The sequence below is a fragment of the Tachyglossus aculeatus genome, chromosome 26 (assembly GCF_015852505.1).
Source record: "Tachyglossus aculeatus isolate mTacAcu1 chromosome 26, mTacAcu1.pri, whole genome shotgun sequence".
In the NCBI taxonomy this organism is placed as follows: domain Eukaryota; kingdom Metazoa; phylum Chordata; class Mammalia; order Monotremata; family Tachyglossidae; genus Tachyglossus; species Tachyglossus aculeatus.
The window spans coordinates 5267756-5293763 of NC_052091.1; the positions used below are offsets into that span (position 1 = coordinate 5267756).

At 46.9% G+C, this 26008-nt stretch overlaps 1 protein-coding gene across 4 annotated transcripts; it reads left to right on the forward strand.

The window, feature by feature from the left end:
- The first annotated feature begins 321 nt into the window (after positions 1-321).
- LOC119945768 (carcinoembryonic antigen-related cell adhesion molecule 6-like) lies at positions 322-24081 on the forward strand. Of its 4 annotated transcripts, XM_038766936.1 has the most exons (10): positions 322-543; positions 1779-2126; positions 11434-11709; positions 12092-12349; positions 16498-16755; positions 16854-17135; positions 18669-18804; positions 19719-19771; positions 20532-20563; positions 21551-24081. In XM_038766936.1, the coding sequence occupies exons 1-10, from the start codon at positions 471-473 to the stop codon at positions 21668-21670; spliced, it is 1836 nt and encodes a 611-aa protein (XP_038622864.1). In that variant the 5' UTR covers positions 322-470; the 3' UTR covers positions 21671-24081. The 4 variants fall into 4 exon arrangements, 3 of the variants coding, with proteins under 3 accessions (XP_038622864.1, XP_038622865.1, XP_038622867.1); XR_005456336.1 differs by lacking the exon at positions 19719-19771 and having other exon boundaries at positions 18669-18837; positions 21551-21609; XM_038766937.1 differs by lacking the exon at positions 19719-19771 and having other exon boundaries at positions 21551-21638.
- The last annotated feature ends 1927 nt before the right edge of the window (positions 24082-26008 follow it).

Sequence of the window (26008 nt, forward strand, 5' to 3'; positions counted from 1 at the left end):
AGGGAACTGAGGCACAGAGAAGTGAAGTGACTTACCCCTATGAAGCTTCTCCCAAGCTCTTCGTGCAGTGCTCTCCACACAGTGAGCGTTTAATAAATGCGACCATTTGATGACCTGTCCGCAAGTGCCGTCCAGGACTCGGCCTCTCCCTTCCCGGAGGATCAGCCGTCCCAGGGCCAACGGGAGCCGGTGTCCCTTCCCTGGGAGAGGCGGGAAGAGTGTGGGGCGAGGGAGGGGACGGGAAAAGTCGGAGCCCCGCCCCTGCCCCCTGCCCCCCATCCCCCCGGGGCCCGCCCTTGCCAGCGAAGCAGAGAAAGGGCTGTGGGGGGCGGGTGGAGGAGACAGAGTCCTCCCGAGGGAGAGGAGGCTGGAGTTTGGAAGCCACAGCGGGGCCGGGGGCGTCCAATCCACTCACAAAGCCGACGGCCTCGACGCCCTCTCCAAGCAGGAGCATCTCTGGTCCCGGGAAAATGGGTCTTCCTAACAGCGGCTGGGACCCTCCCCATCGGGCTGCTCTTACCTGGCCAGGGCTTCTTCTCGCAGGTAAATCATCATCATCATCAATCGTATTTATTGAGCGCTTACTATGTGCAGAGCACTGTACTAAGCGCTTGGGAAGTACAAATTGGCAACATATAGAGACAGTCCCTACCCAACAGTGGGCTCACAGTCTAAAAGACCGGTCCTCTCCGGGCTGGGGGGACGGGGTGGGGAGGGGTCCGTGGCGGGGGGCAAACCCCGGGATCATCATCAATCGTATTTATTGAGCGCTTACTATGTGCAGAGCACTGTACTAAGCGCTTGGGAAGTACAGATTGGCAACATATAGAGACAGTCCCTACCCAACAGTGGGCTCACAGTCTAAAAGACCGGTCCTCTCCGGGCTGGGGGGACGGGGTGGGGAGGGGTCCGTGGCGGGGGGCAAACCCCGGGATCATCATCAATCGTATTTATTGAGCGCTTACTATGTGCAGAGCACTGTACTAAGCGCTTGGGAAGTACAGATTGGCAACATATAGAGACAGTCCCTACCCAACAGTGGGCTCACAGTCTAAAATGGGGAGACAGAGAACAAAACCAAACATACTAACAAAATAAAATAAATAGAATAGATATGTACAAGTAAAATAAATAGAGTAATAAATATGTACAAACATATATACATATATACAGGTGCTGTGGGGAAGGGACGGAGGTAAGATGGGGGATGGAGAGGGGGACGAGGGGGAGAGGAATCAATCAATCAATCAATCGTATTTATTGAGCGCTTACTATGTGCAGAGCACTGTACTAAGCGCTTGGGAAGTACAAATTGGCAACACATAGAGACAGTCCCTACCCAACAGTGGGCTCACAGTCTAAAAGGGGGAGACAGAGAACAGAACCAAACATACCAACAAAATAAAATAAATGGGATAGAAATGTACAAGTAAAATAAATAAATAAATAAATAAATAGAGGAAGGCCTCCTGGAGGAGGTGAGCTCTCAGCAGGGCCTTGAAGAGAAGAAGACAGCTAGCTTGGTGGATGGGCAGAGGGAGGGCATTCCAGGCCCGGGGGATGACGTGGGCTGGGGGTCGACAGCGGGACGGGCGAGAACGAGGCCTAACGGTGAGGAGATTAGTGGCAGAGGAGTGGAGGGTGCGGGCTGGGCAGCCACAGGAAGCAAGTCTCCTCTGCCCCCTCAACCCGGGCCCCAGCTGCTGCTCGACGGGGTCCCCCAGCCCCAGCCGGGTGCTTGACCCTGTGCTGAACGCTCCCCTCTGCTCCACGCACAGCCTTCGTCCTCACCGCCGGGGTCCGGCCCGCGGAGCCTCTTACCATCCAACCGGCCGTGGCTGTAGTCGGGGACAACGTCACTCTGACCGCCCAGGAAGACCCAAACCAAGTTGCAGTTTATAAGTGGTACCGAGGGACCAGTTTGGAGGAATACCTCATCTTTGAATACATAACCACCTCAGACAATCCTAGACCTGGAAACGCATACACAGACCGCGAATTTGTGCGTCCAAATGGCTCCCTGCTCATCACCAGCGTTACAGTCAATGACACCGGTCTCTACTCTGTAGGCATCACATTCAAGAACTTTTCTTCTGCTTCAGGCAAAGGAGAGTTATGGGTTTATGGTAAGTATTGTTTTGCCTAATGTTCCAGGAAGCTGATGATATTTCTGGCCCAATTTCCCCCTGCCTAAGACCCGTAGAGGTTTTTCTGTCCGTGTTGTCCCTCAAATGTCTGGGTTTGTTTGCTAAGTTCGGTGTCGGCTGCAGAGGGAGGGACCTCACGGGGTGAAACCCACCCTATACATGAGTCATTCATTTAATCATATTTATGGAGCGCTTGCTGTGTGCAGAGCACTGTACTAGGCGCTTGGACGGTACAATACAGCGAGAGACAATCCCTGCCCACAACAGGTTTACAGTCTAGAGGGGGGAAGACAGACATCAAGACAAGTAAATAGGCATTAACATAAATAAGTAGAATTATAGATATACGCATATATACATAAGTGCTGTGGGATGGGGAGAGGAGGGGAAGAGCAAAGGGAGTGAGTTGAGGTGACGTGGAAGGGAGGGGGAGCTGAGGAAAAGGGGGCTTAGTCTGGGAAGGCTTCTTGGAGGAGGTGCGCCTTCAGTGGGGCTTTGTAGGGGGGAAGTGTGATTGGCTGATTTGAGGAAGGAGGGCATTCCAGGCCAGAAGTAGGATGTGGGCCAGGGGTCGTCTGTAAGACAGGAGAGAACGATGCAGTGGATTCCTTGTAGGAGTGGGACAATCTTTTCCCTCTTCTTTCCCTCTCCTTAAAACAAAAGGTAGAGAAGGCTCTGTCTCTGCTCTTGCCCGACTTCTGACCCCACTGGCCTCTACTTCTGGGAAAATTCTCCTCAGAAGTAAGTTGGGCCACAGACTAGAAATTTCTTCCTTAGGTCCCCTAACCCTAGGCTGAAACCAGGGCTTTCCCACTCTTTGTTAAAAATTCACTGAGGTCATTCAATTGGGCTGTGCTCTCAGCTTCTCCTGGACAATTAATAAATTAATGGTATTTATTGAGCACTCGCTTAGTGTGTTTCTAAAGAGAACTGTACTAAGCCCTTGGGGAGAGTACAATATAATAGAATTGGTAGACACAACCCCTGTTTTCAGGGAGCTTACAGTCTTTTCGGGGAGACAGACATTAAAATACATTACAGCTAATGGAAGCAGCAGAGTATATGGATAAGTATATAACTGCTGTGGGAATGGGGATGGGTATTGTGGAAAGAACACGGGCTTGGGAATCAGAGGCCATAGGTTCTACTCCGGGTTCTGCCCCTTGTCTGCTGTGTGACCTTGGGCAAATCACTTAACTTCTCCGTGCCTCAGTCCCTCATCTGCAAAATAGAGACTGAGACTGTGAGCCCCATGTGGGACGGGGACTGTGTCCAACCTGATTACCTTGTATCTACCCAAGTGCTTAGAACAGTGCTTGACATGTGGTTAGTGCTTAACAAATACCATAAATATTATTTACTATTATTATTGCAGAACCAAGAGCATAGACAACAAAGAGGAGGACAAATAGGGTGAGAAAATGAGGGCCTAGGGAAAGTGTCATGGAGGAGATATGATTTTAGTGGGGGCTTTGAAGATGAGGAGACTGGTAGTCAGTTGGAAGTGAAAAGTTCTAGGCCAGAGGGAGGATTTGGGACAGTGGCCAGGAGCAAGGCATAAAGATCGAGTACAGCTAAGAAGGTTGGTATTAGAGAAGCAAAGTGTTTGGCCTCGGTTGTTAATAGATTAGCTAGGAATGGGAGAGCTGATTGCGTGTTTTCAATCTGATGGTAAGGAGTTTCTGTTTTGGTGGGGAGAGGATGAGCAATCACTGGAGGTTTTTGAAGTGTGGAGAGACATGCATAGAATGCCTTTGTAGAAAAATAATCAAGGCAATAGTGGAAAATATGGACTGGAGTGGGGAGAGACTGGAGACAGGGAGGCCACCCTTCCAAATCTCATGCCTGCACTATCCTTTGCCTAGTGGTTTTGAAGACAAACCCACTTTCCTCAGGCATGTTGGGAAATATTTGCTGGCTTCCCTTTGCTTTCAACACTGGGCCCCTTTTCATTTCTAAAGGACAGAGATGGCCGGCTACTCACAGTCAAAAGAGCTGTGGGATTAAAGCTAATGGTGCCACCCTCGTGATGCCGAATCTGTGAGGGCAAATGACCCTGTCGTGTGGATACCTACGTTTGTACAGATTTATTACTCTATTTATTTTACTTGTACATATTTACTATTATATTTACTATTTACTATTCTATTTATTTTATTTTGTTAATATGTTTTGTTTTGTTGTCTGTCTCCCCCTTCTAGACTGTGAGCCCGCTGTTGGGTTAGGGACCGTCTCTATATGTTGCCAACTTGTACTTCCCAAGTGCTTAGTACAGTGCTCTGCACACAGTAAGCACTCAATAAATACAATTGAATGAATGAATGAAGTTCAAAAGTCATAACTGCTATCAAGAAAAGTCAGATATGCCTCGAGAGCCATAGGTTGCCAAATCCTGTTTGAGAAGCAACAGGTTAGAGGGTTTGGGACCCAGTAGCTACCTGAAGAGGTAAGGAGGAGCATGAGTTTCAAGTGAGTCCAGGTGATGGTGAACGAGTAGGATATAAGTAATAATCAGTCATTAGCATTTATACGACACCTATTCTGTGCAGAATACTGTACCAAGCATCTTCCTTACTGAAATGGGAAACCTTGTTTTTCAGTTAATAGGTCACTGTTTGAATAATGATTGTCAAAGGCAGTTGATCATAGTGCAGCCACCAAAAAAAATAATTTTCTCAACTTTAGATTTATCTATTTTCTGCAACTTCAACTTAAAACTAATTTTTTCAAAAGGCAGGATCAAAAATTAGCCAAATATTCTTTGAGAATCACTACTTTAGTTTGTTCTCCAACCCTCTTTTTCCACTCGGCCATCAAGTCATGCCTACCCCATTTGAATGTAGCTGTATCTGGGTACACCTTGTGTCAGAGAGGTCATTCCTCATCGGAGCAGTGGAGAATGGGGGTGAAGGAGGGGATACTTTATGGTTAGACAAGTCTAGGGATCAAGTCTTTCAAACCTGCTCAGAACTGGTGTTGTGTTGCTCTGTGAAACTGCTCTTGCTTGCCTACACCATGTACTGGTAACGCCTGTGTTTTTCTGGCTTCAGTCTGTCTAGATGTGGGCAGAACGACTGTGTAGATTTTTGCTGTTGCTGTGGTGGTTGGTTTTTCTTTGTGTTCCCCTTGGTTTTCACAAATAATTAGAAAAAAACCCCCAATCTTCACTCCCCACCTAACCCCAGGTCTTTGCTAAACCACTCAGTATCAAATTAAACAAGAGGTTTACTAAATGGGTGGGGGCATTGCTAAACCACTCAGTATCAAACTAAACAAGAGGTTTACTAAATGGGTGGGGGCATAGTGGTGATTGCTGTTGAAGTCTCAGAAAAATTCAGTTCTGGGACTACAGACTGGACCCATTTTCCCAATTACCTATAACACACTGCATGTCACTGGACTTGAGAGGACCACGTAACAGAGTGTCTCCCTCTTAAACCATTGATGTCTGAGAAATGCTCACCAGAATGGCAAGGGGCCCAAAAAACTCCACTACTGAACTTGCAAGGACAAAGTGTGCAAGTAATTCTCTCCCCAAAATACTTATTATTATTATTGACAATAATAATAATGGTGATATCTGTTAAGTGCTTACTATGTGCCGGGCACTGTACTAAGCACTGGGGTGAACCCAAGCAAATCGGATTGGACACAGTCCCTGTCCCACATGGGGCTCTCAGTCTTAATCCCCATGTTACAGATGAGCTAACTGAGGCACAGAGAAGTGAAGTGACTTGCCTAAAGTCACACGGCAGACAAGTGGCAGAGCTGGGATTAGAACCCAGGTCCTTTTGGACTTCCAAGCCCATACTCTATCCACTAGGCAATGCTGGTTCTCACAGGGATGCAAGCCACTGTCAGCAGGGTCATGTTTGACCTGAAGGATAGTTGTTCCCAACTCTATTGCCACCCAACCCTCCATTTCATTTGAGGACACGGAAAGGTTTTGTTACCCTCTCTGCATAATAAGGCTGCCCCAGGAGTCTCTGACATTTGTCGTACTTAAGCATCTCTTCCTGAGTTACCAAAGCGACCCGGATAAAGCTATTGTAGGGGAGTTCGCTAAATAACTTATTTAAGGCCCTTTGGGTCCTTCATTCCCTTCCCGATGCTTTTCATCTCAGTTAAATCCAACAAAAATGATATGTTTCTGACCAATTTAAACAACTGCAGTTTCATTCCTTAGGGTGAATTCCCATTCTCTGCATTCCACATTGTATTTCTTCCTACTACTCTAAACATGTGGAGCCCAGCTTGCAACTTCCCTTGGCTGCAGATAGTGAGTGAGAAAGGCAAAGAACTTGGGTGGGAGAAAAAGACTGAACTATACAAGTGCCAGTTCTCTTCTCAGTTTTCTGCCATCTTCCCTGAGCTCTGGCCTTATAACAATAATAATAATAATAATAATGGCATTTATTAAGCGCTTACTATGTGCAAAGCACTGTTCTAAGCGCTGGGGAGGTAACAAGGTGATCAGGTTGTCCCACAGGGGGCTCACAGTCTTAATTCCCATTTTACAGATGAGGTAACTGAGGCACAGAGAAGTTTTAAGTGACTTGCCCAAAGTCACACAGCTAACAATTGGCAGAGTCGGGATTTGAACCCATGACCTCTGACTCCAAAGTTCAGGCTCTTTCCATTGAGCCACGCTGCTTCCCATTGTCCCATTTAACATTAGGCAACTATCTCAAGTTCCCCGGGTGGCTATCCTGGGGGCCTGCCTCACACAGCTGCAGGTAGCACTGTTTCCCATGGATAATCCAGAGGTTAGGCAGCATATTCTTAATCCAGAGAAGCAGCAAATCCTAATGGAAAGAGCATGGGCCCGGTAGTCTGGGGACCTGGGTTCTAATCCTGCCTCTGCCAATTGCTTGCTGTGTAACCCTGGGCAAGTCACTTACCTTCTCTGTGCCTAAATTTTTCTCAACTGTAAAATGGGGATTAAAGACCTCCTAGTTATACTGTGAACTCCATGAGGGACAGGGAGTTGTATCTGTGCCAGCACATAGAATGATAATAATAATGATGGCATTTATTAAGCGCTTACTATATGCAAAGCACTGTTCTAAGTGCTGGGGAGGATACAAGGTTATCAGGTTGTCCCACGTGGGGCTAACAGTTTTAATCCCCATTTTACAGATGAGGAAACTGAGGCACAGAGAAATTAAATGACTTGCCCAAAGTCACACAGCTGACAAGCGGCGGAGCTGAGATTAGAACCCATGACCTCTGACTCCCAAGCCCGTGCTCTTTCCACTGAGCCACGCTGCAAGAACCATGCTTGACACATATTGATTAATCAATCAATAATATTTATTCATTCATTCAATTTAGTCATATGCATTGAGTGCTTACTGTGTGCAGAGCCCTGTACTAAACACTTGGGAGAGTACAGTACAACAGAGTTGGTAGACACATTCCCAAAGCACAAGGAACTTACAGTCTGAAGGAGGAGATAATGATAAACAGTCAGTAGTCAAATTCTTAGTCTGAGCACTAGCAACAAACCTAAACCAGAAAGAGCATGGGACTGGGAGTTAGAAAACTGGGGTTCTAATACTAACACTACCCCTGGAGACCTTGGGCAATTACTTAACCTTTCTGGGCCCCAATTTCCTCATCTGTAATTTGGGAATCAGATTGACTGTGAGCCCCATTTTGGGCAGGGACTGAAAAGTATATGAAGGTCTTCAGACTATGTCACGATGGCACAGCTGGTGTTGGCTGAATCAGAGCGGATTCCGCAATGGAATAAAGCAGGGATGCGTAGTGGGCCTATTCAATTTATCCTACCAGTCATCAGTCAGTCAAGTCAGTCAATCATATTTATATTGAGCCATTACTGGGTGCAAAGCACTGTGCTCCCAAGTGCTTGGGAGAGTACAGATATAACAACTTACTGATGCATTCCCTGCTCATAATGAGCTTACAATCTAGAGGGTGAGACAGACATTGACATAAATAAATAAAATTACAGATATGTACTTAAGTGCTGTGGGGCTGGGCAGGGGGATGAATAAAAGGAGCAAATGAGGACAATGCAGAAGGGAGTAGAAGAAAAGGAAAAGAGGGCTTAGTCAGGGACGGCCTCGAAGGAGATAAGCTTTCGATAACACTCTGAGGTTGGGGAGAGTAATCATCTGTCGGCTATGAGGAGGGAGGGTGTTCCAGGCCAGAGTCAGGACATGGGTGAGAGGTTTGTGGTGAAATAGATAATAATAATAATAATGATGATGGTATTTGTTAAGCGCTTACTATGTGCAAAGCACTATTCTAAGCGCTGGGGAGGATACAAGGTGATCAGGTTGTCCCACGGGGGGGCTCACAGTTTTAATCCCTATTTCCCAGATGAGGTAACTGAGGCCCAGAGAAGTGAGGTGACTTGCCCAAAGTCACACAGCTGACAGTTGGCGGAGCCGGGATTTGAACCCATGACCTCCGATTCCAAAGCCCGGGCTCTTTCCACTGAGTCACGCTGCTTCTCAACAAGAACCAGGGCAGAGCTAAGCTCCCCTTATCAATATGTGAGTTGAATGAGAGAGAGGAGTAAAAGATCACGCCCAGGTTACAGGCTTGTGAGACAGGAAGGATGGTGGTGCCATCTACAGTGATGGGAAAGTCAGGGGCAGGACAAGGTTTAGGCGGGAAGGTAAGGAGTTCTGTTTTGGACCTGCTAAGTTTGAGGTGACGGGAGGACATCCTAGTGGAGATGTCTTGAAAGCAGGAGGAAATGTGAGACTACAGAGAGGGAGAGAGATCAGGGCTGGAAATGTACATTTGGAAATCATCTGCATAGAGGTGGTAGTAGAAGCCATGAGAGTGAATGAATTCTCCAAGGGAGTGGGTGTAGATGGAGAATAGAACAGGACCCAGAACTGAATCTTGAGGGAAACCCACAGTGAGGGGGAGGCAGAGGAAGAGTCTACAAAAGAGACTGAGAATGAGTTGTCAGAGAGATAGGAAGAGACAGTGTCAATGAAGCTGAGGTTGGATAATCTTTCCACGAGAAGGGGATGGTCGATGATGTCGAAGGCAGCTGAGAGGTCAAGGAGGATTAGGATGGAATAGCAGCCGTTGAATTTGGCAAGAAGATCATTTGTGAACTTTGAGGGAGTGCTTCCTCTGGAATGAAGGGGACAGAGCCAGATGAAGGTGCAGGTGGAGAGGGCGTATTTTGAGAGAAGGCAGGAGATGTCCTCTAGAGACACTGCTGGGAAAGATGGGAGAGTTGAAGAAGGGGCAGAAAGGGGAAGGGACTCGGGAGGAGCAGGGAGATTTTATAATAATAATGATGGCATTTGTTAAGCGCTTACTATGTGCAAACTATGTTGCCAACTTGTACTTCCCAAGCACTTAGTACAGTGCTCTGCACACAGTAAGCGCTCAATAAATACGATTGAATGAATGAATGAATGCACAGCACTGTTCTAAGTGCTGGTGGAGATCACACCTGATAGTTTCAATTTTCTCAAATAAAGTAGGTGGCCAGGTCAATAGGGGCAAGGGATGGGGGGGGGTGGGGGGACAGGGGGTTTGAGGAGAGAGTTAAATATCTGGGACAGCTGGTGAGGACAATGGGCATTGGTGTCATTTAAGGATGGAGAAATAATTTCGCCGGGCAGAGTTCAAGCACACAAGGATAGACTAGGATAATAATGATGGTATTTGTTAAGCTCTTACTATGTGTAAAGTACTGTTCTAAGCACTGGAAGTGGACGAGGTAGGCCAGATATCTAGATTTCCACCTGCAGCGGACTCTGAAGATAATATAGGGCTGTGGATTAGTGGTATGAGATCAATGAAGGGCTAGGGGAGTGAATGGGTTGAGTTTAGTAGAGCGGGTGGTGTTGAGAACATCAAACTGTTCATCAAGGGAAGGTAGTCATATTATAAGAGACCTGGATGCAAATGTTTAATAGGCCTCTGCCCCTCTAAGAAATGCTTCCAACTAAATGGGCTTTAAGTATTAGATTCCCTAGGTAGGCTCCGGCATATCCATCTTTCGGCTGCTTCTTCCCAGCCCCCCAGGGGTTCACCTGGTTAGGGGAAGCGGTTCCTCTTCATTCTTTTCCTTTCCCATAAAGGAGAACGGCAATCTGGGCTTTCATCATCCCCAAATATTATCCTTGGATACAAAATCTCTGCCTATTCTTTATCTGGAATTGGGCAGGCAGGGAGGGAGGACAAGAGATGAGAGACAGAAAAACCCCATTCACTGCAGATTCAAATCTGCTCTCCCACCTTCAGGGCTCTCCCTGGGAGACTGACTCTCCAAACCTCAGCTGTGATGCTCTCAGAGTGGAGAACTTGCACCATGCTTACTGGATAGATCGTGGGACTGGGAGTCAGAGGACCTGAGTTCTAATTCTACTGTGTCACCTTGGGCAAAGCCCTTAACTTCTCTGTGCCTCAGTTATCTCATCTGTAAAATGGGGATTGAGACTGTGAGCCCCATGGGGACATGGATGAGTTCAACTTAATTAGTGTGTATCTACCACAGCATCTAGTACAGTGCCTGCAACATAGTAAGTGCCAAAAACATACAATTTAAAATAAACAAACAAAAAAAAACCAGGTGATCCCTTCTCAGCTGTGGCATTTTCAGGAGAAAAACAATGTTTCCTCCCTGGGTCAAGACCCCTTCCCTAGGCCTTGGCATCAGAGATTGAAATTATGTCAGAATCTTAGAACTAACTGGAAGAGACCTTGAAAGGTCATCTCATCCAGTCCTCCGCCTCCAGGTCTGAAGTGGACCAAATTAAATCTGTTAAATTTTTAAAGCTCTCCAGATGCCAAAAGCCCCATCAGGAGATTCTTACCAAGTCTAGTCACCTTGGCAGTCGGGGAGGACTTCTTTGTCTCTAACCAAATCCTGTTGCTGATGCTGAAATTTTTTATATTATTTGTTAAGCACTTACTGCATGTCAAAAGCACTGTTTTAAGCACTTGGATAGAGACAGATCAGTCAGGTCAGACACAGTCCCTGTCCCACATGGTTCTCACAGTCTAAGTAGGAGGGAGAACAGGTATTAAGTCCCCATTTTACAATTTAGGACACGGAGGCACAGAAAAGTTAAGTGGGTCGAGCAGACAAGTGGTGGAGGCGGGATTAGAACCAGGTCCTATGACACTCAGGCCCGTGCTCTTTCCAGTAGGCCACACTGCTTCCTCTTGTTTAACCCCTTGTCCTCTTGTCCTTGGACCTAAGAGCTCCCAAAGACTCTACCTGTGACTGTAAGAAACAAAACAGACTCTTTACAATAATTTTATTTTTATTCCTGTACAGAGAAGCTGTCCCCACCCCATATCACAACCAACAACTCTGCCCCAGTGGAGAACAAGGACTTGGTAGTACTAACATGTGAAACCAAGAATAATATAACGATTCTATGGTTCGTAAATGACCAGGAAATACTGGTCAGTGACAGACTGGAGCTGGCTGAGAAGAACAGGACCCTCACTATATACAATGTCACAAGGAAGGACAGAGGACCCTATCGGTGTGAAGTCAGAAACCCAATTAATTCCAATATGAGTGACCCATTCTTCCTGAATGTGACCTGTGAGTAATCTCTGTTCCTATAAGGGGGAATTTTCATACTCCTGATTCCATATCTTCAAAGGGGAATATTTCATTTACTCTGCTGCTGGGTAGAGGCCCGTGTGTCTTAAATTTTCCCAGTCTCCTAAAGTCAAGGTTTTACTGGGATTTGCCTACTAGAATTGACTACAGGAGCCTACAAATGGAGGGACAGGCGTGGTGGGGGAAGGACAAGATACCAGACTTAAACTGAGAGACTGCAATCTCAGAGAGTTAAGACACACAAAAGACCAGAATGACATGGGGTAGGGTGACTCGGTGGTCCTTGGTGATGGGTAATAGAATGGGACATTCCCCTTCTCTCTGACCTAATCACCGTGTGACTTTACTTTGTTTGCTCCAGATGGTCCTGATGTCCCCTCGATAGCCCCCTCTGACCCTCCTTCTTACAGTGCAGGGGCAAACCTCAATCTCACCTGCTCTGCTGACTCAAACCCACCTGCACAGTTCACTTGGTATTTCAATGGAAGCTTGGCACAATCCACACCAGCCCTCTTTATCCCTAATATCCACGGGAATCACTCTGGACAATACACCTGTAATGCCTCCAACCCAGTCACAGGTCTCCACAGCACCAAAGATGTCACAATCACAGTGATTGGTAAGTAGTAGTAATAGTATTTATTAATAAGCACACACTGTGTGCAGAGCAGTGTTCTAAGCACTGATAGAGAATACAGAGGTGGGAATTAGGCATCCAGTACACTAGTGCTCAGCACCGGGTTGTGTAGTCTCCTCAGTGATGGAAGATCAGGGAAATTATCCTTCTGTTTTATATCACAGGGACACAAATACTTGGCTTGTCTCTCCCTCAGGTGATTGTACTGGTTCCTGGGGGCCTGGATCAGGGTTTGGTCTTGTTCTGAAGCAGGTAGCTGCTCTTTGTTTCAATCTAGATTCCCCTAAGCAGGGACCACTCCTCGATTCTTCCTCAGAAACCACATTTGCATCACCTCCTCGCTTGACTTTACCAATTTATTAAGCAAATTTACAAGTTCCACTGATGCTCCCAGGGCTTACAGATGGGTCTGAGCTATCTGTTCCCACAAGAGGATGAAATAGCTGAGTAGGAGGAAAATGGGAAGGAGCTCTTTTCCAGGGGATATTCTCCAGCATTCTCCTCTCCTCACTCCTTTAACCAGCTGGGTTGGCTCATCCTCAGTGTGGGGTCTGACTGAAATGAATTCTAGATCTTTACCTCAGGCGTCTGAGCCTTGACCCACCTTTTTTCAGTTCTGCAATAGAAAGCCACTGAGGCAAATGCTAGATCAGGGCTTCAAGGAAACCTCGGGAACACGGCTATAGATTGAATGGACCTGGGGGTCCAGAGGATGGTTGGACTGATGGATGGATGGGTGGTCTATGAAGGCAAATTTATCTATTCATCAATGTTTTTCTCCACCTCTACACTGCAAGCTTGTGTGGGCAGGGAATGTGTCTGCCAACTCTGTTATATGAGAAGCAGTGTGGCCTGGTGGATAGAGCACGGGTCTGGGAGTGAGAAGGACCCAGGTTCTAATCCCAGCTCTGCCACTGTCTTCTGTGTGACCTTGGGCAAGTCACTTAACTTCCCTGGGCCTCAGTTGCCTCATCTGTAAAATGGGGATTAAGACTGTGAGCCCTATGTGGGACAGGGATGACATCCAACCCAAATTTTTTTGTATCCACCTTAGCACTTAATCCAGTGTCTGGCACACAGAAAGCACTCAGCAAATACCACAAGTGTAATTATTATTACTCTCCAAGCATTCTCCCAAGCTCTGCACTCATTAAGCATTTAACAAATACCATCAATTGATGGGTGGATACAGCTGGTTAAAAGGATATGTAGAAGCTCAATCCATTCTGGTCTGCCTTGGAGATTTATTTTTCCTTGGAGGAGGGAGCAGAGGACTCAAAATGGGCTTGTAATGTCAGCCTGAGTGAGCCAGAAGTATTCCAATATCCTAGTGTGACTCTAAAATGGGTTCAGCCTCCTGTGGAGAGGGGAATTCTAACCTGGGCCCATCCCAGATCCCAGAACTGAAAAAAAGAACTCCAGGGTCCTCCACAACTTATTATCCTTTGAGTAGATGGTGATTGGGTTTATCAAATCAGGACATCATTCAGAGTGAGGTGAAAGGGAGTGGTAATGAGTTCAAGCTCCTTTGCTCAACCTAGTGAATGTGGTTTCAGGCATTGAAGGCTAAGAAGCAGTAGAGATTCCCCAGAAGAAGGCTTGTCCAAAAGGGAAGCCCTGAGATAGCTCATAATAGGAGTTTGAAAGCAAGTAGTAGAGCTAATGGTGTTTGGCATTCAGAGAAAGACTTCTAGTATCTCTGCAGTAAGTCTTCAACCCTGAAGAGAGGAACTTTCTGGAATGTGTGGGTTTCCCTAGCTGGAGCCCTGAGTTCCTCCAGGACATTAGCTAGATAGAGAGAGAGCAAGAGATAGATAGATATACATATCTAGATATGTACATATATAGAAGTATATATGTATATTATATATGTGTGTATATTATATAGGTATATATGTATATTATATATGTATGTGTGTATAGATATATGTGCACATATAGGTATATATGTATATTATATATAATATCATTAATATACGTATATAATTCCAGAGTGATTATGTGTGTGTGTACTGAAAGACAAGGGTATATAGGTATATTTAGGTATGTATGTGTACATACATTATATATACATATACATACATGTATACATATATTATATGCACATGTATAATACATATGTAAATATATTATATATATTTATATATTCCTTACAAAGCTTTAGCTCAGAAAGACCTGTTTCTTTAATAGCAGCACATCACGTCAATCTATCTTTGGCAATTTACTTCTGGTTTCCAGCTATTTCAATGTGTGGAAATACATTGAAATAGAGGAAACATTTCCTCTACCTTCCTTCCTTTCAGGTTCACAGTTTTAGTTCTCCATACAGCAGTTGTTTGGGTATTCTGCAGACTCTCATTTTTCTCTATATCCCACTCAACATTGCTCTGTTGAAGTGGGCATAGACTACACTAAGTGACTGACTTGATTCTAGAATTTCATTCTAGACACCATCATCTTGTTCAGGGCTATCATATCCTCAAAAGCATACCTTTCTTCTTCTTTTGGCTCACTGACTTCTGATGCTGACAACCGGACTGCCACAGGAATGACTGTGGCATAGAATGGCACCTTTACACCAATGTGGGTTGCAGAGAAAAATCAATCATTTAAACAGTAGCATTTCTCTGGTTTCTACAATGTTCAGAGAATTTTCCTAAGTGCTTGGTAGAAAACAAAGGTAAAGGACACAATCCCTGCGGTCAAGGAGTTTATAATCTATAGTACAGTTAGTAGAGTTGCTTAGGTGGTACAAAAGTGCTAAGATGATAGTTGAGAAGGACCAAGGTGGAAGAACTAATCAGGGAAAGATTTCTGGTCGGATTTCAGAAAGTTTTAATGATAGGGAGAGCTGAGGTCTGGAAGATTTGAAGAGCGAGAGTTTCAAGCAGGAAATGGGCCCAAGCCAGTGGTTTGTGCCAAATCCGTTGTTACTGTGACAGGGAATCATCTGGATCTTATTCAAATATGGAATAGAAATAGCTCTAAACCTGCTTGTAACCAGCATGGATCCAACTACCTAGAATCTACAAGGGATCAGACTGGGTCTAAATAATATCAGGCAATCAAAGAATTTCATTATACAGCATTCTCCTTTCCATTGTTTGGTTTGGTTTTAGATGGGACACTCTGAAGTTTGGATTCTTAAACCAAAGACAGGGAACTGGGAGAAGCAGATGGGAGTGTGAGACAGGGGAAGAATTGGCAAAGAGACATGGGGCCAGGGAAAAGGTGTCGATTGATTTTGAAGGGCCACAGACTGAGTTTAATTCCTAAGTCACAATTCCGCAATTCCTAAATCACCAGGGCCTCTGAGCTGGAACAGTCTCTCCCCAGGTTTCAAAATGCTTATAAAAAGTAAATCATGATGAACCTACCTCTGTTCATATGCAATCTGTAAATGTATCTGTTGGTGCAGAGAGTTGAAAAAAAACTCATCCACTAGAGATAGCCGTGTGAGGGCCATGAGGACAAGGTGCATGATTTCCATATGCTTTGAAAGGGCCTGGTACAATATCACTCTTGAGAAATTTAATTGATATCATTTTGATGGTTGTCCCCGGGGGAAGATGGTGAAGCTTTTTGGGAGGAACCCAGGCAGGGAAACATCTCGAATCCTAATTCTTGGATCCAATTCCCAGTTCTTCTCTGCAGCGTGGTTGCTATGTGAGGAGGCAGCTTGGCCTAGAGAAGCAGCATTATCTAGTGGGTAGAGCATGGTCCTGGGAGTCAGAAGGACGTGGGTTCTAATCCTGGCTCCGCCACTTGTTTGCTGCGTGACTTTGGGCAAGTCACTTCACTTCTCTGAGCCACAGTTCCCTCATCTGTAAAATGGGGATTAAGGCTGTGAGCCCCATGTGGGACAGGGACTGTGTCCAACCTGATTAGCTTGTATCTAACCCAGTGCTTAGAACAGGGCTTGACACATAATAAGCAGTTAACAAATATCATCATTATTATTACTATCGTTATCATTATTGTTATTATTATTATTATGAGGCCAGGGCCCAGCCTGAGCCCTTCATTGGCTGCTGTTTCCTGGGTCCTGGGGCTGACCGAGGCTGCCATGAGCCTGGGACTGGTGGCAGAAATGGGACAGACACAGTCACCGTCTCTCTCTTTCCCACTAGAACTGCTAACCGAGCCAGCCCTAACTAGCAACAGAACTAACATCACAGAGGGTGAGGGACCTGTGGCATTTACATGCGACACCCCTGCTCTGAACATTTTGTGGATTTTCAACAACAAGAACCTTACCAGCAGCAGCCAGGGGAACAAGACTCTCACTATACTCAATGCCACACGAAAGGACGTGGGGGAATATCAGTGTGAAGTCTGGAATGCGGTCAGTAGAAACAGGAGCAACACGGTCAACCTGACCGTATACTGTAAGTATCTCTGGTTCCCTCTTCCTCCTCGTGCCCCCATCCTGCCTCTCTTACTGCAGGCAGAGTCTGGAATTTTGCTTCCTTTTCTCTTGTTATAGACGGTCCAGATCACATGGCTATTACTCGAGACTCTGAATCCAACCCTACCAACCCCATTGTGGTCCAACAGAATTCGTCTGTGACTCTAAACTGCCAGGCCCAGTCTCACCCGGCCCCACAGTATCAGTGGTTTTTCAATGATACAATCAACCTGGGAACCTCAGGGAGCAGTCACGTTATCCCCCGTATGGCCCAGAAGAATGAGGGGACATACACTTGCAAAGCTCAAAACAATGTGACCAATACAACTAATTCCGCTTCTGTCCTGGTCAAGCTATTGGGTAAGTCAATGGGTGCCATCAAGTCCAGATGTGCTTTGAGAAGTAAAAAGGCTAGGAGGGTGGGGGGAGCGGGGCGTGGAAAGGCATCTTGTAATGCATGTTCAACAGTCTCCTGATAACCTTCCTGAGGAAGCAGCATGGTTAAGTGGAAACAGTACAGGCTTGGGAGTCAGAGGCTGTGGGTTCTAATCCCAGCTCTGCCACTTGTCTGCTGTGTGACCTTGGGCAAGCCACTTCTCTGTGCCTCAGTTACCTCATCTGTAAAATGGGGATTAAGACTGTGAGCCCCAAGTGGGACAACCTGATTACCTTGTATCTACCCCAGTGCTTAGAACAGTGCTTGGTACATAGTAAGCACTTAACAAATACCATAATTTTTATTATTATTATTTATTAGGCTATCTACTTCCATAGGGCATATCATCTTCATCATCATCACCATCATCATCAACAAGAGCATTTACCAAGTACTTATTTGGTCTTAGGAGCATCCCCCCCCCAGCGCTTAGAACAGTGCTTTGCATATAGTAAACGCTTAATAAATGCTATTATTATTATTATTATTAGGAGTAGCAGACTGGTCCCACAGTCTGATGGTGGGGATAAACATAAATTTCTAAATATTCAACAGGAAGAGTATAAGACCATAGATATAAATTAAAAAAAAACACTGGCAAATGAACAGCTATACAGAGGACAGCTAGAGCAATCCGACCAGGGTGGTAGAGGACTAGAAATGAAAGGAAAACACCCCTCCTCATGCTCAGTTTTCTCATATATATTGTCCCTGATCTGCAAGCTCCCTGCATATGGTATCATCAAAAGCATCACCCTTGTCCATTCCCTTTCCTTCAGAGAACTAGTACATAGGCTAATCCAGAAAGGCTGCTACCTAAACAGTCTATCAATCATTAGTGTTTATTGAGTTCCTACTACGTGCAGAGCACTGTACTCCGTAATAATAATAATAACGGTATTTGTTAAGTGCTTACTAAGTGCCAAGCACTGTTCTAAGCTCTGGGGTAGATATAAGGTAAATAGGCTGGACACAGTCCCCGTCTCACATGGGGCTCACAGTCATAATCCCCATGTTAAAGATGAGCTAACTGAACCACGGAGAAGTTAAGTGACTTGCCCAAGGTCACATAGCAGACAATTGATGGGGCTGGGACTAGAACCCAAGTTCTTCTGACTCCCAGGACCATGCTCTATCCACTAGGTCATACTGCTTCTTGAGTGAGTAGACAAGATTCCTGCCCACCAGGAGCTTAAAAGTTAGCAGGGAAGACAAACATTAACCAGAAGAGAAGAGAGCATTTAAATAGTTAAGTACTATAAAGACATTAAATACTATAAGAAATAGGCCAAATGTGGGGTAGAGTTGATTCTTGGTGAAGACATATCAACAAGTGTTGAATAGGACAGTGTTTTTGGAGCCTTATTTAAGTGCGCTACTGATCAGAATGCTGATTCCGCTCAGGCCTGGACTTCAGTAACACATGGACTTTCTCCTGCCTTCTTTTCCAATGACAGATCCAAACTCTCCAGGCAACGGTGGAGACTCCCAGCTCTCCTCCGGGGCAATTGCCGGTATCGTGATCGGAGTCCTCGCTGGAGTGGCTCTCATCGGAGGGCTGGCGTATTTCCTGTTCTGCAGGAATACTGGAGGGTAACAGCATTTCCTCTGGCCCCCGTCTGTCTGGTAGGCTTGCCTCCTTTGCTGGAGGAGAGTAGTGAGACTCCTCCCTCTCTCTTTGCCTGTCCCCAGCTCTGGGCCAGGTTCTCCCTTCCATCTAGTGCATAACTGCTGCTCAGTACTAATTTCCTTGGGTTTCCTCCTGGCTGTGGGTCCCCTCTGCACCCCAAGCGTCTCTTGGAAACAGCAGTTCACATCCTGATTGGTCTTGGGTGGTGACGGCAGGGAAGGGAGTGGGGGAGAATTTGTCAATGTGAAATTCATTCAGAGATCCAGAATTTCCACTGACCTCCAAAGTCAGGAGACCAGTTGTTCAGGTGAGAGTGGGAGAGGGCATCATAACCAAAGATAGGACCCCAAAAGTAAGCAGTGAATGGCTCAAAAGGGATCGATCAATCAATCAATTAATGGTAAGCTCCTTTCGGGCAGGGATCTTGTCTTCCAAATCTATTGTATTGTACTCTCCCAAGTGCTCATACCATTGATTGATTGACTGAGTGCTTCTATGTGCAGAGCACTGTATTAAGCACCTGGAAGAGTACAAGGGAGAAAGGACAGAGAAATGAAAATCAGTGCTTAGAATCCTGGAGGCTCCTGGAAAGGAAAAGCAAAGGGAACATGGGCATCGCATGCACTGAAGAATGAAGAAAAGTCTAGAGGTGAACTGAGCTGTTCGGCAAAAACGAGTGAGCAGATTGGAGAGGAGGCTGGCAGACTGAGAGAGGGAAACAGTGGAGACACCCAAAGGGACCCAGCAACAGCAGCAGTGGAATCCGAGAAATGGCACAGAAGGACCTGTTTCCCCCAGTCTGTCCCTTGCCCCGATTCTGGGAGCCGAGTTCATTTGCTGGGGAATCTCAGCCATACGGTGTCTGATATTTATCTAGGAAGAGCGACCAATTCGATCATACCGAGCCCAGGTCCTCGGCCAACATGAACAGTAAGTAGAGGCGCTGCTGTAGCAGCCGGCGGGTTCTGCCGGGGGATCCCTCTGTGTCCTGAAGTGAGAGGAGCCTCTGACTTCCTGAGGGAAGGACCCCACTCCCGGTTGTTCCATAGCACGTAGGGCTCCCAAGCCCCAGTGGGGGAGAGCCCCCTCCCACCCCCCTACTTCACTCTCAAACGTAGGCCAGGTCAGGGCCCCAGTATGACGGGCTTGTTTCCAGGAGGCAATCCATTTACCTTGTACTTCTCCAACTTCCTGCCAATGGGGTTGGCATTTGAGTGTTCTCCTCTATTGGCGGGGTTGAGGGGGCTCTCACGCTCTCCTGTTTGCTCTGGGGGCTGGGTTAGACCTTCTCCTCTGACCTGGGAGATCGGGACCTTTAGGGGCTCAGGGGAAATCTGCTGCAACTGGTGAACTTATGCTTTCTGAGGTATCCCTTCTTCCCTAACCTCTGCTGATGCTTAAGCTGGGGCTGTGGGGCAGAGTTCATTCATCAGCACTGGGAAGAGCGGGGACTCCCGGATCTCCTGGGGGTAGCAGTCTCTCCATGGCCCTCTCGGGCTACCAGACCATAGAAAGTGGTGGTCCCCTGGCTCCTCTCCCTTCTGTCCTCCACTTGAGGTGGGCGATTTGGGGCTACTGCCGTCCTGTGGACTGAGGCCCAGAGAAGCCACTAATCCAGAACAGGGAACTCTGTCCGGAGCGGCTGTCCTGCCCATCCTTTTTTCCTAACTCATTTCTCTCTGCTCCCCAGATCACGGCTATCCTGACGTCACAAATAACAAGGTAAGCTCCTCCTCCCGTCCACGCTCCTGTTGACCTTTGAGGTTGCCTGATTATTATTAATATTATTAAAGTAAAAGTTAAGCACTTATGCTGTGTCAAGCACTGTTCTAAGTGCTGGGGTGAACACCAGTGGATCAGGTAGGACACAGTCCCTGTCCCACGTGGGGCTCACAGTCTAAACAGAAAGAAGAATAGGGATTCCTGATGCTTTTAGACAAGGAACAGGCCTTCCTACTCTGCTTTAATGTACTCTCCCAAGCGCTTGGTACAGTACTCTGCACACAGTAAATGCTCAATAAAAATCATTGATTGATTGATTGATCCTTTTGATGAACTCTCCATCCTCTTGGATACTCTGGGGTCAACCCACCCTACCCTGGACTTTCTCAGCTGGCCTTGTATGCAAACAAGGAATCCCCTAACTTGGATACCACTCTCCTCTTCAAAGTCCCAGTCCTGCATTCCCTGATGGACCACTGGTTCTGTATGGGGGCTACCTGGATGCTGAGAGTGGTCAATCAATCAATCATGAGTATTTATCGAGTGCTTACTGTGTGCAGAGCACTGTACTACGTGTTTGTACAATATAACAATATAACAGAGTGGGAAAGCAGCGTGGCCTAGATAGATAGAGCACGGGCCTGGGAGTTAGCTGGGTTGAAATCCTGGCTCCACCACTTGTCTGCTTTGTGACCTTGGGCAAGTCATTTCACTTCTCTGTGCCTCAGTTACCTCACCTGTAGAATGGGGATTAAGACTGTGAGCCCTATGTGGGTCAGGGAGTGTGTCCAACCCAATCACCTTGTATCTACCCCAGAACTTAATATAGCACCTAACACACAGTAAGTGCTTAACAAGTACCACATTATTATTATTATCGAAATTATTATTATTATTATTATCACCAAAGTTTGGGGGTTTGGGGTTGGTGAGGGAAAGCTCTTCTGCAGGAGGTTGACATTACTGACTCGGTTCTGTGTTTTTCAGGTTGAGGAAGTCCCATATGCTGCCGTGAAATTCAATGTCAACGTTTTCCAGAAACCACCCTCCAAACCCCTGGCCTCTCAAACTACAGAAATTATCTACTCTGAAATCAAAAAGAAGTAACGCGCACCTTTGGCATCCTGCTCTCCTGATATATTTATTCTACTTCCCCTTACGCTCCCACCCCCAGCTCCAGGCCTGGGCAGCTCTTTTCTCACTTCAAGGAGGAACAGAGGAAGATGTGCCTTGATCCTTACCTCCAATATCATTTGCCCCTCCAAGCTCCCTGATCCCTCTCCTGAGAATCGGCCCTAGGGAGTGTGGAGCCTGGGGCAACTATCCCAGTACCAGGCCTCAGCACAAGATGGGGGTGACTGGGGGTGATTAAGGAAGAGAGGTTACACTTGTAAATCTTCTCCTTCCCCCTGCCCAAAGCTCCGTGCGCTACCTCCTCTCCATACCCAGCAGTGAGAGGCACTCTTAGGCTGCCCAGAGTCCCCTTGGGAATGGTTGGAAAAGCCAGGCCAGAGTCCCTTGCGGGGAGACAGGATTGAAATCTCCCCTCTCCTCCTTCTTTCCTCTTCTTCAACCCATTGCCTAACTGGCAGGGCTTTGCTAGCCTCAGGCCCAGCCATCGAGGACACCTCTTTGATCAAAATGGGACTCTGTTGGTGTCTAGGGAAGTGGGCCAGGATGTGAGGAAGCAAGGTGGCCCGGTGTCCTGTGTTCCCAACCACTTTCCTCTTTACCCATGTCATGGCAGCTCTGGGGAGTTCTGTGTCTTGGAAGGGAGGGTCCCTTCCAGAGTGCTGGGTCGGGGTAATTGTCCCAAGTGGGACCTTACCTTAGCAATGGTTCACAGTCAACGGGTGCATCCAAGTACCTCGCCAAAATCCATCTCCCTCCTTGTTGAAATCTAGCATGAGAAAGGTGGAGTGAACGGCCTCTACTTTTACTGCCACACATCTGTCCTTTCGTTCTTACCTGGATCCTCCCCACCTCCACCCCGATCGGTCCTAACCCGGCTCTGGTCTTGGACTTGCATTTCTCCATGACCCCCGGCCAGCAGAAGAGCATTAGAAAAGGTGCAGTCTCTATTCCCCTCCCAACCAGTGAGCGGGTCCAAAGAAAAGAGGGTGAATCTTTTTTCTGTTCTACCCTGTTGTCTGAATGGGAGTTGACTTTCCCAAGGTAGGGCACTGAGGCATTAAGAAGGTTGAGTGTGAGAAAATTAGTTCCTTTTCTGAGAGCTGAGTGAGGTGGTTGGTTGGAGTGGGGGAGGGGGAAAGGGGAACAGGGACTCGGGGGTGGGGGAGAAATGAATAACTTCATCAGGAGGGCAGAGTGCAGGAAGACCAGAGGCTCGTTTTTGAGCAGGGACCGTTCCTCCCCAGTGTCAAAGTCTGACCTTCTGGACTTTAGCTGGCACTTTTCCTGTCTGGGCAGTTCCCAGGTGCAAACGCCCCAGGACTCTCACTTTTCCGTTGGGAGAGCTACCTGCTTGTGGAAAATCAGGCCTGGATGAGGGCACTGTTCAGTGAAAGATTCTCATCGCTAGGAAGCTTCAGGGAAGGGGGGAACCAGCCCCTTGCCGAGAGGAAGTTCAGGAGAGGACCTAATGGGCAGGTTGTTAAAGTGCCAAGCTTGTGTGTTTCTCCTTTTCCCAGGCGACACTGGGGGGGGGGGGGGGGGGGTGTTGGCCCTTTTGACCTTCTGGTATTTCTTCCTCTTTGTGCAGCATCAGTTGACTTGCCCGCAGCTCTCCAGCCACTCCAACGTCCCTCTCACCAGCGGGGAGAAATACTGAACTTTCTCTTGGCTCCTTCCCCTCTTACCACACTCAGTCACAGGACTCCCAAGGGCCAGCCAGGGACCCAGGGTGGGTGCTGAGGATTCCCCCTCCCTTCCAGCCCCCCTCTGCCCCTCCCTCAAGGTCTGTCTGTTCCTCTCCCTCTTTTGGGAAGCCTCAGCCTCTGTGTGGGTGGGTTTGGTCCCTGGGAGCCCCCCGAGGGGCTGTGTTTGCACTATCACTCACACGAGGTGGCTGGTGGAGGGGGGGATTTCTACCCCCAGGAACTTGCACTGGTGCTCACTCCCTCCGACACACTAGGGCTGGAGGAGGCCGGGACGCCTGACCAATCCCTCCCCCGACCGATCAGAACGTCAGAATTGGGAGATAGGGGAAGAGGAGAGAAAGAGACCTCTTCTCCCAGCCCAGAGTTCTCTGACTCTGAAGTTAATGGGTTTTTCCAAGGACCACTGTGGAGAAAGTTCTGGGGTCAATACCAGATCCGACACCAGACTGAGAGGCCTCTGTAGTAGGCACCCATCAAGGGAGCCCTCTCCATTGAATCACCTCTCCCTTGACCGTTCCACTATGACATAAACTCAGGTTCTGCCTTTTCCTCGAACTTCCCCTGTGGTATCTAATTGTGTGTGGCCAGTGCCTCCTCTTGATCCTATTGGCAAATGAATGGTTTGTAAAATTGATTTGCTCTATATTTATAATAAAATTGAAATTTCAAACACAAACACCCGGCCTACAGTTCTCTTTGGTTACCCATTTACAGGGGATGGGAGTGGAGAAAACGTCAGGAAGTTATAGGAAGAACGCTGCTCACTCCACCATCAAACAATTCAGTCTTGGGATTGGCACAGCTTTATTTGAATTCCTGCTGATGGGGACAGCCTCCAGTCCCCAAAACTGGCTCCAACTTCTGGCCCCTTCAAAGAGATTTATTGAAAAGGCTTACTGAAGGCACATCTCCTCCAAGAGGCCTTCCCTAACTAAAACCTCATTTCCTCTCCTCCCACTCGCTTCTGTGGTTGCTCCCTTTATTCATCCTCGCTCCCAGCCCTGCAGCACTTATGCACATATCTGTAATTTATTTATTTAAACTAATGCCTGTCTGCCCCTCTAGACTGTAAGATCGTTGTGGGATGGGAACGTGTCTATTTATTGTTCTATTGTACTCTCCCAAGCTCTTAGTACAGTGCTCTGCACAAAGTGCTCAATTAATACCATTGAATGAATGAATGAATGAATGAATGATTGGCCTGCCATGTGCCTGGTATGTGATCTTGGGCAAGTCACTTCACTCCTCGGGGCTTCAGTTTCCTCATCTGCAAAATGGGGATTCAATACTTGTTCTTCCTCCAATTTAGACTGTGAGCTCCATGTGGGAACTTGTATCTACCCCAGCGCTTAGCCCAGTGCTTGGCACATAGTAAGGGCTTAACAAATACCCCAATTAGTATTGTTATTGAAAATCAACAGCATTTCCCTCCAGAAGGTGCCTAGATCCTTGCCTTGCATAAAATCCTGAGAACTGATCATGGCCCAGGGCCTCCAGGGACCTTTGTGAGAAGCAAGCAGTGGTGCCTAGAGGGAAGAGAATAGGACTGGGAGTCAACAGACCTGAGTTCTTAATCCCAGCTCTGCCACTTGTCTGCTCTGTGACCCTAGGCAAGTTGCTTAACTTCTTTGGGCCTCAGTTTTGCCCTCTGTAAAATGGGGATGAAATACCAGTTCTCCCTCCCCTATAGACTGCGGTACCAGGGTCTGTAAGTTCACTGTGGACAGGGAATGTTTCTATTATATTGCTCTACTGATATGTCCCAAGCGCTTAGTACAGTACTCTGCATGCAGTAAGTGCTCAGTATGATTGACTGACTATTCCAGTGCTTAGTATATAGTGAGCACTTAACAAATTCGATTATTATTATTGTTGCATAGTATTTGTTAAGCACTCACGGTTGTGCCAGGTACTGTGCTTAATCAATCAATCAATAGTATTTATTGAGGGCTTATTACATACAGGGCACAGCACTAACTGCTTGGAAGAATACAACAGAATTACCAGACACATTCTCTGCACAAAATGAGCAAACAGTCTAGAGGAGCAAAGAAGTAGATACAAATAATCAGGCTGGACACAGTCCATGTCCCTCAGAGTCTTAATCCTCATTTTCTAGATGAGGTAACTGAAGCACAGAGAAGTTGAGTGACTTGCCCAAGATCACACAGCCGACAAGAGGTGGAGTTGGGTTCAGGACCCAGATCTTCTGCGCCCCAGGCCTGTGCTCTCTTCACTAGGCCACACTACTTAATAATTATGATACTTGTTAAATGCTTTCTATGTGCGAAGTACTGTACTAAGTACCTTGATGGAGACAAGCAAATCTGGTTAGACACAGTCCTTGCCCTGCATAGCGCTCACAGTCTTAATCCCCATTTTACATTTGAGGGAACTGAGGCCCATTCATTCAGTCAGTCATATTTATTGAGTGCTTACTGTGTGCAGAGCACTGGACTAAGTGCTTGGGAAGTACAAGTTGGCAACACATAGAGACGGTCCCTACCCAACAATGGGCTCACAGTCTAGAAGGGGGAGACGGACAACAAAACAAAACATGTGGTCAGGTGTCAAGTCATCAGAATAAACAGAAGTAAAGCTAGAC